At 46.3% G+C, this 17,981-nt stretch overlaps 1 protein-coding gene across 3 annotated transcripts in view; it reads right to left on the reverse strand.

The window, feature by feature from the left end:
- The window catches only part of NRG2 (neuregulin 2), a 306,149-nt gene that overhangs the window by 152,338 nt on the left and 135,830 nt on the right, over positions 1-17,981 (reverse strand). The window contains exon 1 of one of the 3 annotated variants that reach the window (XM_074960740.1): positions 7,315-7,482. The exons of the other annotated variants lie outside the window; for them this stretch is intronic. Coding sequence (XP_074816841.1) covers positions 7,315-7,402 — 88 coding nt within the window. The 5' untranslated portion in view covers positions 7,403-7,482. Of the gene's footprint in view, positions 1-7,314; positions 7,483-17,981 lie in introns of those variants that run through there. 3 annotated transcript variants of the gene reach the window in all.

Genomic DNA, 17,981 nt, shown 5'->3' on the forward strand with positions numbered 1-17,981 from the left:
ATCAGGTCAGATACAGAGGATTCTTTTCAGTCTTTACTTTGGAAAGCAGATTCAGCTGACAAGTGGTTTCACAGGTTTTGCATGGAGGGATGGGGAAGGAGGAATGAGAGACAGAGAAAGGGCTCCCAAGACCAGTGTGCTCACAAGAAAAGTTTAGCCATGTGACACCTGCTGCCTTTAACAGCAATTAGAAATGTATCCAATGCCCCGGATTCATGCAATAGTGTCTCTGGTGTTTCAATCAGAGCGGGTTTTCCCCACATACACACCCCCTCCACTCAACCCACCAAGCTTCAGATTTAAATGAAGCCCAAAACTCAGAGTGAACCTCAGTTGAAAACCAGTGGGTCAGATCCTCAGCTGGTGTCAACCTAGCATAGTTCCACTGAAGGCAACAGAGCTAAGCCAATTTACATCCACTGAGATTCTGGCATATTATTTTTAACCTGATTTTACAGTGAAATTACACAAGCATGCAAATCCGGATACACACACACACACACAAAGTTTGTTTGAAATGTCTGTAAACCTTAGCAAATGATATAACAAACTTTCTTTGAGCTAGGGTTTGTAACAAACCCTCACATCACCTGTGTTTAGTGTGGTTTTAACAGAGTTTGAAGTTACTTCTATCCCAAAAAATGACTCTGTAGAGCATTCTGGAGTTCCATATTTGCTCTGTCTCAAATCAGTTAGCAGGTAGAAAGATTTTTTTTCCCTAACCACCAGACAGGTAGTTTCAGCCTGGGATCTGAGACCAAGCTGGGTTCTGCAGTCTAAATAATGTCCTTAGTCACAAGTTCAACTTACATCCCCCAGTGAGGTTGTGAGGATCAGCTGGAGCTGGTAAAGGGCTTTGAGATCCTCAAACTGAAGGCTCCACAGACATCTGAACTTCACTATCATTGCCTATACACATGCAGAGTACAACAAATCATGAGGAAGCTTCCATTAATTTCTTGAAGAACCAGGACACACCAGGCATACCTGCCCAGAGATCCTTTATAAGAACTGGCGAGAGATTCTGCCAAAGATAATTACCAGTTTGTTAATTATCTAAATATTTACTTTTAGGTTTAATACAAGTATTTTTTATTAACCATGACAAAAGAAAAACAGAAACAGAAACATCAGCCTCATCTCAGGGAAGAGATGCTGCTCCAGGTGCTCTTGCTACAGTTTCAATAACTTCCTACTTCCAAAACAAGCCCCAGGTAAAATGGGCTCTCTGTCCAGCCAAGAGATCCCAGAAATGAGGCTTACATACAGTCAAGAGCCTTCTGCGTGGGGACCGGTGAACCTTGAAAGATTTGTCCAAATCAGCACCGACAGGCATTTGAACAGAATGAACCACTTGGATAGAGAAATGGGGCTGGCCCACAACCATGTGTTTCCTTATTCCGCCCTTTCGGAAGGCCAGCATTTTCCCCTGGCCTGATGGGGGAAGCCCATCTTGCTCCACCTTCTCCGGTTCGATCATCCCCTCCAACTTTCTGTCTGAAATGCAGGAACAGCCTGAATAGCATCTGATCTTTGGATGACCTGGCTAGACGTCCCCATGGACTAGCCGGCAGAGGGCACGGTAGGCGTGTGCTCTGTACAGACTTGCAAGGTATCAGGTAAACATCTGCACAGGCAAACTTCCAAACCAGCTCCCTGTTACCCCTAAATCCCACCTGGAGGGTGTTTAAACACCTCAGCTGTGCTGAGTCCACACTCGGGCAGCTGAGACGAGCAGGTGAGAAAAGAGGCTCCATCTCTCTGCTCCCCCTGTCCTGAGCCAGCCAAGGGCTGTTCTAAGTGATGTCGTCTGGAGCAGGCTCATGTGGACTGCTGCACTAGGACAGGATTATTGGCGGGGGCACGGTACTCTCTGCCCCACCCTCCTGCCCCTGGCATGCCCTCTCCTCCTCCCCTCTCTACCCCCTACACAAGAGAGGAGTAGCGAGTAGTTTAGGGCTGCCTATGCTGGGTCTAGGACTCAGGGGGATTCTCAGTTGTCCCTTTGCAAGACCTCAGCAGCACAAAGAAGCTGGAGTTGGGGCTGGGGCTGGCTTGGACACTGCATACTACTAGGAAATAATTTCTCCAGCTTCTCTTCAGGCACCACAGTGCTTTACACAGAGCTTCACTTCAGGATGAGAATGAGGAAATGCACAAAACAGGGATCCTGCATGGATTTCAGCTCCACACAAACAAACAGCCTCCTTTGTTACCAAGAAGAAACACTAGCCCTTAATCAGACTGGGGCTTTCCCTAAAATTCAATAAATATGGGGCCAAATTCATTCCTGGTGAAAAATCTGCTGAACCCCCTTATAATGTCCAGTGAAATTGCAAAGAGGTAAAAGCAGAATAGGTCTAAGGAGCTACGGACAGACTTCATCCTTAGTACTGCTCCACCAGGAACAAATTGAGGCATGACTCCTGAAATATATCCTGCTCTTGTCTCTTCCCATCTTCACTGGACAGTTTCAGGCTTAGAGCATTCACTGTAGCTAACTAAATGCTTTAGAACTAAGCCTAGCCAAGGATAACACTTATAGCAAGAGGGCGTTCTTACCTACGTCAGAATTAAGAGTAAATCATATCATTCAAGAATTACTGAGCAAATCATCAGTTCACCTTTGTACTTGGGTCTGATGATCCACTCAATACTTTGAAGATTCATAACGTTGACGGTAAGATTAACCCTTCTATTCGCTGTTTATAACCTGAACTTCTTTACCATAGCCCGCAAGAGCCTCAGAAACACTTACTCTCTAATCTCAGAATGTCTTTTAATGTTAACACCTCCCAGAGGGAAATTACAATCAAATCCTGACTCTTGTGAAGGCCAAACACATACAAAGACACATTTGTTGCAATGCTCTTTAGCAGGGACCTTTGGAAACCTTTCCTCTTCGTTCCCATTACACCATGGTTTTCAGAGTTAACCCGTACCAGCAGCTAATCACAAGAATGGCATGATTCCTGTGCCCCCTACCTGATCACCAATAGTGAATAACAACCAACTCTGCACACACACAACATTTTCCTTGCAGCCAGCTAAAGGTAAGAGAGAATGCATGGAACTATTAAGCAACTCAGCCTACAAGGAACTTCACATTTCTCTTGTCTTTCCCTCACAAACTACCCTACAATCTTCTTAGCAAACAGTCAGTGTTTTCAACTTCTCAGGGCTTGTCCCCTCTGGATGTTTGGCTTCTCTTCCCCTTGTTTATGATGCTATAAAGGCTTCCTTGGACCCCTAAGGCACCGAGGTGCTCTCCAGCATGCTGGCATCAGAGCTCGTCTCCCTCTTATTCATCCTAGCAACGAGGTTTGCACGCAGGCTTAAGCTTCCCTGATCATGGCTCTTCTGGCATCTGTTCTCCCAGCTCTGGGAAGATTTTTTCCCCGGTCACCAATTACTTTGGCCCTGTTCTCCAAGGTACATCACATGGGTGTCATGGTGGGGAAGGGTGACTGGCAACAGCTTCCCTGCTTACCAGAGTCTTGCTTAAATGTCTGGTCCTTGGCACCCAAACGCCTCTCAACTTCTTTTGTCTAGTCTTCTAGCTAAGTCTCAGCTCCACTTCCAGGGAAGAATTTTCCTCAAGATCTGAACTCCTTCAGCGTTACTGGTGCATTCCCCAAGTCTCTTGTTCCAGCCTGCAGCAAAAGTAGTGAGTAGAAACTGCAGGGTGTGCCTTATATAGACTCCTCATCCTCAGAATGATCTCCCTCTAGTCTTGTTCTAAGTTAGATTTTTACTGTTGCATGCTGAACCTGATACTTTGTGGGTCTCTGTCTCACAGAAGTTGGACTGTAGTTATCTAGACACAGGGATGCTCAATCTTTGCAGTCTTAAGAATTTTAAACAGTCTCGGGATGGCTCAGGGAAACAGTCAGAGGACTTCATTCTCCAGGGCTGCCAGTCTAGCACCTTCCACCAGCAGCACATTCACTTGAGAGGGAAAAAGAGGATAAACCAAACTGAATAGAACTAGAGAAGGGACTCAAATCGACCTGCATCACCTGCTAGGTAAGATCAGCTTCTATGTGCTCAATAAATGGGAGCCAGAGTAAATAATCGGCTACTTTCCAGGGTTTTTTAATGTGTTTTAATCTTCTCCATATTCCTTATGCCCCACGCCTGACTGACTCAGCGAGTTACAGTATCCAGTGCGTGTGCAGCACTAGCCACCCTGCAATTATTCTTAAAAATTACGTGGAGCTCCCCTGGAGCTCTGCATTCTTCTCTCCAAGACTAAATCCCCTGGTTCCTTCCCAGTTACAATGACATTTCTGTGACTGCAGAATTCTACCCAAAGAACTCAGATGACTCAACAGTCCCATCAGAACCCTCCCGTTCATGTCCCATTCTCCTCAGCAGGCACCGTAGGTTCTTTTGAGGAAACAGCCCTGGAAAAGTCATTTGTGTCGCCTGTGTCACGTCATTTGTGGTCAGAAAGAATGTTCCCCTGGATCCCATCAGGCCTCACTGATCTCTGCCGACATCTCCCCTTCCTGGGGTTGTACAGTGAGGGGCTCTGGCTACGGATGCACGGACATGAACATTGAGCCTAGCCCCTCCAAAGGCCTAGTTCTCCTCTCACGCTGGGGAGAATGAGTAACTCCCCTGGCTCCGTTGAGCTGGGCTGTATGAGAGGAGAATCAGGCCTAGTTTTCTAGAGCAGATAAGACATCTTGTCAGTACAGACTGACAAAGGCCAACTCCCTAACTTGCTGATACTGGGTGAGAGCCAGAGCTGGATGAGCTGAATTTGGTACCTTCAGAAATATTCCTTGGGGAAAAGAGGGCCAAACCCCAGATACTCCGAAGTATTTAGGAGCCTAACTTCCACTTATTTCAATGGGAGTTAGGAGCCTAAATACCTCTGAGGAAATGGGTCAAAAGTGTCCAGCACTCCCCACCCACCCCTGCCACCCCCTTTTTTAGCAGGCTGCACAATGTCTTCCTTTGTCTTCCAAAAGATGTTTCTGGGTTCTCTGAAAGTTGACAGCTTGGGAAGGGGAAGAACTTTCCTGCATCCAACTCCATGGTCAGATCACTAACAAGGGGCATGTTTCTGTTTCGCCAGAGAACCCCACTTGCCGTTCAATGTATACACTGCAATGCAGACATATTTACAGAAAGCGACATACCCTGCTGGAAGGCAAGTCTGGGGCATCTGAAAGGAACTAGGCAAGCCCAGAGCAGCATCTGGATCTCTCCAGGCTGAGTCCCTTTTCTTCTTTGCTTTTCCCTGTGTCTCACTCTGAGCTTTCCACAGGATGGTTCAAAACAATAGAGGCACCACCCCACCCCACCCGCTGCAGCCCACCTACCCAAGTGCCACGCACCCCCCAGCCAGCAGCCCACCTACCCAAGGGCCAAGCACACACACCCCATCTGCAGCCCACCTACCCAAGGGCCAGGCACCCCCCTGCTTGCAGCCCACCTACCCAAGGGCCAGGCACCCCCCTTGCCTGCAGCCCACCTACCCAAGGGCCAGGCACCCCCCTTGCCTGCAGCCCACCTACCCAAGGGCCAGGCACCCCCCTTGCCTGCAGCCCACCTACCCAAGGGCCACCAGGCACCCTCCCCATGCCTGCAGCCCACCTACCCAAGGGCCACCAGGCAGCCTCCCCATGCCTGCAGCCCATGTACCCACCACACATCACAGCCCAATTATTCAGGGGGAGGCACCACTGCCCCACCGATTGCAGCCCAACTACTCAGGGGGAGGCACCGCCCTCCCCACCCATCACAGCTCAACTACTCGGGGGAGACACCGCCCCCTCCTGCCCATCACAGTCCAACTATCCAGGGGGAGGCATCACCCCCGCCCCCACGCCTGTCACAGCCCAACCACCCAGAAACCACCCTTTCCCCCACACCTCCGTCACAGCCCAACTACTCAGGGGGAGGCAACACCCCACCGCCTGTCACAGCCCAATGACTAAGGGGGCAGGAACTGCCCCCCGCACCTATCGCAACCCAACTACCCAGGTCCCACCCCTGCCGTTGCCCAGTTGCCCCTGGGGCAGGCACCACCCCACCCTCATTGCTCCAAAGCAGCTGTCTCTGGTGAGTTCCCCTTCATGAGATTTTTTATTTGTGAATCAGAACTTTCTCCCTCCCAGACCAGCTGGCCTTTAATCCTGCAGCAAATACAAACCCTTCTGTTTATGACACCATAACATGTCACCATGGACATCTGACATCACACTAACACCCGCTATCCTGACTACATGATATGGTCACACAGCCCAGACACAGACTGGGGCAGGGGGGGGAGAGTAAATCCAAAAAGATTATGAGGAAGGGCAGAGACAAATTTTATTGTCAGTTACACCAGGGAAAACCCAGGCAAGTCTGTTCAGGTCAATGGCCTTACTCTGAATTTCCCCCAGATGTGAAGGAGAGCAGAATGTGGCCCATAAGGTGGGAGCCAGCTTTAGATATAATCTATTTGAAAGTTTCCTCCAGTACAAAAGTCCAGCTTCTAGTTTCTCTCCACACTAATAAAAAACAAAACCAATATAGAGCCGCTGCACTGTCCAAATAAATTGCCAGATAAACAACAGATAAGTAACCACCAGGAATGATAGTTTCCCCAGTATAATTGGGGCGGGGGGGGGGGGGGAGAGAGAGCGACACCACTCTGCTACCTCACCATCAGAACATTTGTATTTTCCAGAAATAATTTCCATTCTTCTCCAGCACAAAACAGTTGTTCTGCAGCAAAACAGTATGAATTAAACCCAATATGAATGTTTACCCAACATCAGCTAAGCTATTACAGTGCTAGGTTCAGGGAGCAGCAGTCACACCTTTCAGAGCCTGTAATTAACAATCCGATACCAATAACAAGAGTAGAGGTTTGCAGCACACGTGCTTTTAGCTGAAATGCAATACAGTTGCTTTAATAATGATGATGCAAATTAAATCAGATTTGCTCTAAGTATCATCTATCCCAAGGTTTATTCCCTCATCCCTGACTAACTAGAGACTTTCTGATATTTACATTAAGAAAAGAAAAAACTATTAGCCTGAAAACCTCTAATTATCATGTCACCTCTGTATATGAAATCATGAGTGTTGCTATTTCTAGAAAACACACTGCCCCAAATTCTTGCAGGGGTTAGGAATAAAGAGGATTTGATAAAGAAAGATTTCTACCTGCCTGAAATATGAATGAGATGGAGACAGATTTGCTTGGTAGATGCTATTTATTATTTCAGTTGACTCATGCAATCTACAAGTACTCTCTTGCTAGAGGGATTTTTTTTAATTGCAGTAAAATTTGTTAAAAATTGAAAGTACCTTTTCCTGGGTCTGGTTCTTTTTCCCTTTTTTTCCCTTCTTTGTTCTTTTTGCCCTTTCCTCTCCCCTTTCTCTTGTTTTCGGACATTCTGCACAGATCAAGTGTTTACAGTCTCAGGGAAAAGACAGTCCCCACCAGATCTAAATGCCCCACCACCGCTACTCCAAACCTTACTTGCCAGCTGCAACTTCCGACTGTTCTTATATTGTTTCTGACACAGGCAACACCCACCACACCACTGGGTGGAGAAGCAAAACGTTTAACTATTTGCTTACTGCTCCCCCAGTTGTCAGACACCTAAAGAGATGCAGTGAATTATAGTGGGGAGGGACAAAGGGGGAGGGCAAGGAAAATAGGGAGTTAATTTAACCTGGCTGCAGTCAGAGCTGTCTTGACAATGTTAAATCCAGCTACTCACATTTTCCCACTGCAATTCTGCCACTGGCTGGGAATGAGAAACAGTTCCGAAAAGGCAGTATACAGCTATAAGTATTTTCAGCTTGATTATTTTTCAGTGTCTGAGATCAAACAAAATGTAAATAGAAGAAAAAAGCAGCAGACTCCCAGAAATGCAATTCAAGACTAGGACACAGGGGATTCTCTCTGGGGCCCTATCACAGCATAGGAAGCGGGAGGATGGGCCTTACATGTACCACCTTTCTGGCCTTGGATCCTGGGACTGCCCAGGGATCAGCCCAGTTTCCAGCATAAGTTAGAGCAATCCAAAGGCTGCTCTTATATCCAGGTGTCCACAGTCCTAAGGGGCTATTCTAGAGTGCAGAAATACCCTGTCATCCCCACTTTCCCTTGAGAATGTCCCCTGTGCTGAGGACCGGGAGGCTGTGTGATGTAGAGCCGATATGCTGCCTCAATACCTCCTGGGGATTCCCTTTACAGAAGGAGAATCCCTAGGCAGCCAATTAAACCTATTTCTCATCTCATTGACTCAGACTTTAAAGGCCAAAAATAGACCATCGTGATCATCCAGTCTGACCTCCTGCACATTGCAGGCCAGAGAACCTCACCCACCCACTCCTGTAATAGACCCCTAACTTCTGGCTGAGTTACTGAAGTCCTTGAATCATGATTTAAAGACTTCAAGTTACAGAGAATCCACCATTTACACTAGTTTAAAGCTGCAAGTGACTCATGCCCCATGCGGCAGAGGAAGGTGAAAAAAACCCAGGGTCTCTGCCAATCTGACCCAGGGGAAAATTCTTTCCTGACCCCATAGGCGATCAGTCAGACCCGGAGCATGTCGACAAGCCCAACCAGTCAGACACCTGGGAAAGAATTCACTGTAGTAACTCAGAGTCCTCCCCATCTAGTGTACCATCACCAGCCATTGGAGATATTTGCTACTAGCAGTCTCAGATTGGTTACATGACATTATAGGCAATCTCATCATACCATCCTCTCCATAAACTTATCAAACTCAGTCTTGAAACCAGTTAGGTTTTTTTTCCCCCCACTGCTCCCCTTGGAAGGCCATAGGTGCTGGAACTAGGGTTGCATGGGGGTGCTGCAGCACCCCCTGGCGTGAAGTGGTTTCCATCATATACAGGGTTTACAGTTTGGTTCAATAGCTCTCAGCACCCCCAGTATTAAAATTGTTCCAGTACCCCTGTGGAAGGCTGTTCCAGAACTTCACTCCACCGATGGCTAGAAAGCTTCGTCTAATTTCAAGCCTAAACTTTTAGTTGGCCAGTTTATATCCATTTGTTCTTGTGTCAGCATTGGAACTTAACTTAAATAACTCCTCTCTGTCCCTGTTGTTTATCCCTCTGATGTATTTATAGAAAGCAATGGTATCTCCCCTCAGCCTTTGTTTGGTTAGGATAAACAAGCCACTCTCCTTAAGTCTCCTCTCAGAAGGTATGTTTTCCATTCCTCTGATCATCCCAGTAGCCCTTCTCTGCACCTGTTCCAGTTTGAATTCATCTTTCTTAAACCTGGGAGACCAGAACTGCACACAGTGTTCCAGGTGAGGTCATCAGTTTCTTGTATAATGGCAACAACACTTCCCTATCTTTACTAGAAATACCTCACCTGATGTATCCTAGAATTGCATTCATCACATCAAATTGGCAACTCATAGTCATTCCATGATCAACCAATACACCCAGCTCTTCCTCCTCCTCAGTCGCTTCCAACTGATACATCCCAATCTTATAGCAAAAATTCTTGTTAGTCCTTACATGCAAGACCTTGCATTTTGCACTATTAAATTTCATCCCATTTCTCAAAAAGAAAAGGAGGACTTGTGGCACCTTAGAGACTAACAAATTTATTTGAGCATAAGCTTTCATGAGCTACAGCTCACTTCATCAGATGCATCTCACGAAAGATGCTGTAGCTCACGAAAGCTCATGCTCAAATAAATTTGTTAGTCTCTAAGGTGCCACAAGTACTCCTTTTCTTTTTGAGAATACAGACTAACACGGCTGCTACTCTGAAACATCCCATTTCTATTACTCCAGTTTCCAAGGTCCTCCAGATCATCTTGTAGGATATTCCGGTCCTCCTCCGTATTGGCAATCCCTCTCAACTTCGTGTCATCTGCAAATTTTATTAGCGCACTCCCACTTTGTGTGCCAAGATCATGAATGAAAATGTTAAATAAGATTGGTCCCAAGGCTGATCCATGAAGAACTCTGCTAATGACCTCCCTTCAGCCTGACCATTCACCTTTCAGTATGACCCATTGTAGTCTCCCCTTTAGCCAGTTCCTCATCCACCTTTCAGGTCTCATATAAATCTTCTCCAATTTAATGAATAATTTCCCATGTGGAACTGTATCAAATGCCTTATTGACATCCAGGTAAATTAGATCTACTGCATTTCCTTTGTTTAAAAAAAAATTATTATTTTCTCAAAGAAAGAAATCAGGTTGGGCTGGCAGCCTACCACTGGTAAAAACATGTTGTATTTCTATCCCCACTCCTTTTACCTCTATGTACTTAACTCCTTTTCTTTCAAAATTTGTTCCAAGACCTTGCGTACAATTGAGGTGAAACTAACAGGCCTGTAGTTTCCCATATCAATTTTTCCCCTTTTTTAAAAATAGGTACTATAGTAGCAATTCTCCAGACATAGGGTAAGACCCCCCAGTTTACAGATTCATTACAAATCCTTGCCATTGGGCTAGCAACTTCATATGACAATTCTTTTAGTATTCTGGGGTGGAGATTATCTGGCCCCCTGATTTGGCCCTATTAAGCTGTTTCAGTTTGGTTTCCATCTCAGATGTGGTAATTTCTATTTCCATATCCTCACTTCCATTAGCCGCCCTGCCACTTCCCATAAGCTCCTCATTGCCTTTATTAAAAACTCAGGCAAAGTATTCATTTAGCTGTTGGACCATGCCCAGATTATCTTTAATTTCCACCCCATTCTCAGTGATTAATGGTCCCATGTCTTCTTTCCTTGTTTTCTCTTTATTTTTATGGCTAAAAAAAAACCTCTTACTCTTGGTTAATTCCCTTTGCAAAGTCCAATTCTGCTTGGCTTTGGGCAGTTCTCACTTTTCCCCTACACTGTCTGACCTCCAGGAGGTAGCTTTCCTTGCTGACCCAGCCCATCTTCCATTCCTTGTAGGTTCTCTCTTAATCACCTGTTTGAGAGGCTTGTTCACCCAGTTTGGACTGCAACCCTTCCCTGTGAATTTCTCCCCCTTGCTTGAGATGCAAGCTTGAGATAGCTTCTGCAACTTTAAAGTAATTCCAAGCCTCCTCCACATTCAGATCCTTGAGTTCTTCAGTCCAATCCACTTCCCTAACTACTTCCCTTCATTTTTTAAATTTACACTTTTGAAATCAAGGACCCTAGTTTCAGACCTATATTTGTTTATCCTTCCATTTACTTTAACCTGAATTAGCTCATGATCACGTGAACTCTACAACCAGTTCTTCTATGAGGTCCTTGCTATTTAACAATACTAAATCTAAAATGGCATCACCTCTTGTTGGTTCAGCGACTATTTGATGAAGAAATCTACCAGCTACCATATCCAGAAATACCTGAGCCCTACCATTATTAGTAGTACTTTTCCTCCAATCTATAGCTGGGAAATTAAAGTCTCCCGTAATCACACAATTCCCAGTAGTATTTATTTCATTAAAAATATTAAAGAGGTCTCTATCTATATCTAAATCAGATCCTGGGGATTTGTAGCAGACCCCAAGCACAACCGCAGTAGAGCCTCTGTTAGCTTTCTTCCACAAAGTGATGTTGATCCAACAGATTCTGCTTTATCCATTCTACCATTTCTAATTTCTTTACAGCCTACCTCACTAATATGCAATGCCACTCCACCACCTTTACCTTTATTTCTGTCTTTCCTGACCAGCACATACCCTTCAATACCTATTCTCTAGTCATGATTGCTATTCCACCATCTTCCTGTTACCCCTATAATATCTGGTTTCACTTCCTGCACCAGTAGTTCAGGTTCCTCCATTTTGTCACCCAGGCTCCTTGCATTAGTGTACAGACATCTTCATTGTTTCTGCTTCGCTTTGCCCAGATTCCTCACCTGATTGGGTACAATCATTCTACTGCTAGTGTCGTCTACCTGACTGTTACTGTCATTGGTATTGGCACTATCTTTCCTCTCCTATCCTTTGTTGTTCTTTTCTCCATTACTTGATTCTCCTCCCACTCAATGTTAGAATCAGGCATGAAGATTACATAATCATCTCCCCACTGTCTTCCCCAAATTCCTAATTTAAAGCTCCAACCTTCATCCCAGAAGTCTATTTTCCTCCCTGCTCAAGTGGAGTCCATCCCATAAGAACAGTCGTCTGTCAATGAATGCGTCCCAAAGCTCTCCTTATCGTTCCACTGCCTGAGTCATTGGTTGATCACCATAATCTTGCCTCACCTTCACTCTCCTCCTCTAGAGACAGGTAGCATCCCACTGAAGATCACCTGAGCCTCCATTTCCTTAAGCATCTTCGCCAGCCTGAGACAGTCTCCCTTCATGCGTTCCAGTGAGAATCTAGCTGTGTCATTTGTTCTAACGTAAAGGACAATCAGTAGAGTCTTTCCAGCTCCCACTAGGATCCTCTTCAGCCTCAGGTCCCACATCATGTATCTTACCTCCCGGCAGACAGCACATCCATCTGTTCTCCAGCTCAGCTCTGGTGCCAGGCCTGTCTGTTCTTCTAGTAGGGAGTCCCAATCACTTAGACCTGCCTCTTCCTGGTGTTGGTGTGATTCTTTAGCCTTCCTCCTGCTGTTCTTTCTGGCGGCAAGTCCTCTTGTCTTGTGTTCTCGCTTAAAATCTTCTGCGAGACATCCTCTGTCCTCCTGGGGCTCTGAACTCTGGCTTTCTCCATTGACTCTTCCCCTTTTCTTGTAGGACTAACTGCTCTTCTCTTCTTCCTTGCCCTCCCACCTTCTGTTACTGCCTGCTGTGCCCCTTCTTCCTTTTCCACCTCAGCAAACCTGTTCCTGAGCTCTGTTTCTCCTTCACTAGCCAGTCTTTTCCTCTGGCTGGTTCTTGTAGTCACATGCTTCCATTGGCCACTTGCTTTACCCAGCAGACTACCCTCACAGTTCTCCAGTCCAGCTTGCATCGGTTTTGTGCTATCAGAGCAGCCTCAGTGCAGGCCAGAATTTAGTCCCTCTGCCATTCCAGGCTCTGGCACTAGCCTGTTATGTGACCCTGAGCAAGTCACTCAGCTTCTCTTTCCTCAGTTTCCACCTCTGTAAACTGGTAATGCTGACACTTCTCCATCTTTCTAAGCCCTTTGAGCACTGTGTAAATGCAAAGCAACATTACTATTGCATTTTCCACTTGGCATGTCTTTTGCCATGAGTAGTTTGAAGTGAAAGAATGGTTATTTATCCTGTTGTAACTATGGTTCTTCACAATGTGTTGTCCATCTGGATTCCTCTCATGGTTTGCTTGTGCCCCATATATGCCAGTCTAGATTATTTTTAGTAGCAGTGGCTGTTGGGGCCACACCTGCACAGTGGGTGCCCCCTTTCCTGCCCCCCCCATAACTGAGGGCATAAAGGGTGGCATGGCCTCAACCATCTCTCAGTTCCTTTGTCAGTAAAAAGTCTCATAGTTGCAGGACTCCGGAAAAGGAGAGAAGGATGGCAGCCACTGTAGTGTAAGTAACTGTTCTCTCTTTTTTGAGTGATTGCCCACACAGATTCCACTCTTGGGGACTAACAAGCAGCTCCTGTTTGCTTGGAGGGAGAAATAGGAGTCCTATTTAAATATTGATTGCAGGCCAGACCTACCGAAACTAGCATCTGATCTAGAAGCTTGCACTAGGGAATACCGAGTGGTAGACATGTGATCTGAGCACCATGGTGCTGCTCAGCATGTCTTTGATACAGGCACATTACCCAAACGGGAAGCTGAAGGTGCCTGAACCCTAGTGGAATGAGCCCATATATGACCAGGGGCATCTTTCCTAGCTAACTCATAGCAAGTTCTTATACAGTCTGAGACCCACTTGGACAATTTCTGGGTGGACACGGGTTGCCCCAGAACCCTCTCAGCAAATGCAACAAACAGTCTGTGTGTTCTCCTGAACAAAGTAGTTACATCTACGTAAAAGGACAATGCTCTCTTCACATCTAATGTGTATAGCTTTGTTTCACCTCGGGAAGAGGGTTGCTTAGGAGAGAAAAAACTGATTTATGGGGAAGTCTGAAGCCACCTGAGGTAAAATCTCTAGGCGAGGCCTACGGATGACTCTGTCCTTGTAAAGACCATGTACAAGGGACCTGCCGTGAAGGCCTGGATTTCCTAGGTGAGGTAATCGCTACCTCACTATATGTAATTGCTGCTGTTATTATTGTTACTACTACTACCACCACCACCATGGCTGTCTTCATTAATAGATGGCAAAGGGAGCAGGCAGCCATGAGCTCAATGGGGAGCCAGTAATTCTGGAGTCCACGAAACAAAGAAGGCCTCTGAGAGAGCCTGGACTATCACCCACTCTAGAGCTAAACTTCTGACATTTGTTGTTGTGGTTGTGGCATGTCACAGATAGGTGTACCATTGCACACCACACCTGCAAAAGATTTTGTAGAGAACTGGATCCTTGAGAGACCATTGACTCTTCTTAGAGAAGGCCCTACTAAGTTGGTCTGCCAGGCTGTTCTGAAGGCCTGGAAGATGTAGAACTACCTGTGTGGTGTGATAAGGGTACACTATTCACAAAGATGTATGGCTTCCTGAGAGAGAGTAGGGAGGATCCTGCTCCTCTTGTCTGTTGATGTAGTCCATTGTTGTGCTCTTGTCTGTCAGTACTTGAGTTGTTAATCCCTGAAGATGGGACAGGAAAACCTTGCACTCGAACTGTTTAGCTCTGAGTTCTAGAATGCTGATGTGTAAAACAGCCTAGCTGATTGAGATGCACTTCCCAGCCCTGAGTGGAAGCATCTGTTCCTAAAGTCTTCCTAGGTAGGGGTATGGAAAAGAGAATGCCACTGCAAACATGGAAAGGTTCTGTCCACCAATTTAATTATAGGACTTCTGGAGGAATTGTAACCAGCTGGTCCATGCAGTATACTGATCTTAACCTTGCAAAGAATGAAGATGAAATCTAACATGTGGTGTGACATTAACTGCATGCCACCATGTGCACTATGAGCATGAGGCTTGTCCTCACTGGTGTTCTGGGAGGTGTTTGGAGCTGCCTAATGAGGTTTGTCATTGTCGGATATCTCTATTGAGGAAAGCATGCCACCAGGGATCTGGAATCCAACACTGCTCCAGGTTGGGGTTCATGTGATCTCTCTCTGTTGACCTTGAGTGTCACTGAAGCAAAGGGAATTAGCATGAGTGGAAGTGAGTTGGTGTAATAGAGTCGGGTTCACCCGGCGGTGCCTCCCGCTGGTTGTCCTTGGGAATTAGCTCGTCAGCCTCTAGAGCGCCCTCTGCCGTCTGGTGATCCGCTTTACCGCCGGCCTCAGTCCCTCCCAGTGCCTCCTCCCACTGGGGTGCTGCCCCCTGGCAGTAAATCCCAACAATCCCTGAGGGTCTCCCCTCCGCAGGGAACCCCCACCCACTACCCCCAACCTCGCCTCAGTCTTGGCTACTGCTAGTTATTGCTTAGCCCCGCTCCCTGGGGCAGACTGCAGTGTATCAGCTACTCATCACAGGCAAGGGGGTTTGGACCTGCTGTTTCTGTCTACCTGTGGGCTGCCCCCTTGCAACCTCAGTACCTAATAGGCCCTAATCTAGGCCTTGCAGCCTGAGGGTTTCCAGGCCAGAGCTCCCCTGGCCTTTCCCCCTCAGCCCTGCTCCAATCTCGGTACTCCCTCAGGTCCCTGCAGCCAGGCCCTTCCCTCTCTGAATGCAGAGAGAGACTCTGGCTAAGCTTCAGCCTAGCAGCCCCTTTATAGGCCCAGCTGCGGCCTGATTGGGGCATGGCCCAGCTGCGGCCATTTCCCCAATCAGCCTAGCTTTTCTTGCCCTCAGCCCTGGCTCTCTACCAGGGCTGGCTTTTAAGCCCCATAGGGCAGGAGCGGGTAACTACCTTGCTACAGTTGGTCATTTGTTGTGGGGGTTTCTGCCTGAACTAGCCAGATGTCTAGATAGGGGGCTATCCAGATTCCTTGTCTCCTCAGTTGAGCTTGGCCAGAACCTTGGTGAAGGCCCATGGAGCTGTGGAGAAGTCAAAGAGCAGGACTCTGTATTGGCAGTGTGACTGACCTGCTTCCCAGGAATCTCAGACACTTTGTGTGCTGGATGTATAGAGATGTGAAAATATGCATTTAGCAGGTAGAGAGCTGTGAAGCAGCCCATAGGATCCAAAAAAGGGATTAAAGAAGCCAGGGTAACCATGCAGAATTCAAAACGATGAATAAATGCATTGAGATGCCGAAATCAAGGATGAGTCACTAGTCTCCTTTCTTCTTTGGGACTAAGCATGGGAATAGAAGCTCTAGGCCCTGAACTCTAGGGGCATTTCCTCCACGGAGCTGGTCAGACCCAAAGCAGCTGATTGTGCCACATGTAAATCACTCAGTGCTGAGGCTCCTGGAGCAAGGGTCAGTGCTTATTCTCAGTAGGAACCACTGATGCTGACTTACACTTTTGGTACAGAGGTACCAGAACAGGACTCAGTTTTCAGATTGTTGGTGGAAGGCGCCTGAAGAGAGGACTTATGCTTTTTGCTTGGAGATGGGGAAATAAATCTGTGTTTACCCTGGTTCCAAGAAACAGTGCTCCTTCCTGCCTCTATCAAGGGTGTGGTGGACAAATGAGATTTATGAGAAGTGGCCCGGGGGCTCAGCGTGATGTCTCAGCTCATCAGAGGGACGGGGGTTCTCCATAAGTCCCAGAGTGTGAAAAGGCTTACATCGATTTCTCAAGCAGAAAGGCCTCAAGCCTTGCCTCCCACGAATTCTGTGCCTGAATGTCTGCACTGAAATTAAACAGCCCCACAGCTGGAGCTCCGCAAGTCTGAGGCAGCTGATGCAGGCCAGCCGTGGGCGTTTCATTGCGCTGTAGACACACCCTCAAGGGTCAGGCCATCCCGTTATAAAACCCAACTTCATGTACATAGGCACCAAGAGAGGAATCTGCGTGGACAATTGCTTAAAGAAGAACTGAGAGGCTGTTTTATTTTGCTTTTTCTAATTTCTGAAATAAGCTACATGTGCTCATTTCCCCTTCCCTCTCAGACAAATCAGGTTCTAAAATACAGTTAAAGAGACACTATCTAGACTGTATATGGCAGACTTTGGGGGGGAGGGGTGGCGAGGAAGATGGCAAACTATGGCAAGAAATGTTTTCCTGAATTTTTTTTTCAGGTCAATGAATAATCAGATTTTTTAATTTCAACGTTGCCCTGCACGTGTGAACGTACACCCAACACCTGAGCACACAGGAAAACCAAGGTATCAGAAAGCAAAAGTGACTAAAAAACAAAAGTGAAAGTGACCCTCTTAGCCTCACTGTCCTAGCCATGGGAAATGCAAAATGTGAAAGAACAGCATCAGTGGCACAAAACAAAATAGATTTCTAAACACTCTTGCAGTGTTAACGATCTACTCTGTGGCATGAATAAGAAATAGCTCACGCATATGAATTTTATCTTGGCAGATATTGATCTTACATTCAGGCACCAGTCCTGCTTATCACATCCACATGGACTGTCCCCTGCCCCAGTACAGGGCTCCAGGTGCAGGGATCTGCATATCTAGATCCAGTTGCAGGATCAGGACTTATAGAACTCCTTTCCTCATGAACAATCTTACTGCATTTCTAATGAAGCTAAATGACACATCCATTATATTACTTCAGAACTCACATGGCTAGATTTGTGTTATGGAACATACTTACTGCAGAGGAATTCAAATCTCCGTGTACATTACCTTATCTTATCATCTGCATGTTCTCACCAGTTACTTAATGGTTAGGTTTAAATGGCATTTAATGATTACTTGTAAAGGTTGTTGTGATTTTTTATTAACCTGTAATGTTCTTGGCACTTATTTTCTTGTCTTTGATACTTATTGTAGCCATCTTAACTTTAGCTAAGGGAGGGATTACATATTGGAATTACACAAAGGGACTGATCCTTATCTAAAATGCAGCCACTTCTCGTGTGAACTGTACCAGTGTACTGTAACACTACAATAACCAAGTGAAACTGCAAGGTGAATTGACCAGTAAGTACTACAGACA

This window comes from Natator depressus, chromosome 8 (genome assembly GCF_965152275.1).
Source record: "Natator depressus isolate rNatDep1 chromosome 8, rNatDep2.hap1, whole genome shotgun sequence".
In the NCBI taxonomy this organism is placed as follows: Eukaryota; Metazoa; Chordata; order Testudines; family Cheloniidae; genus Natator; species Natator depressus.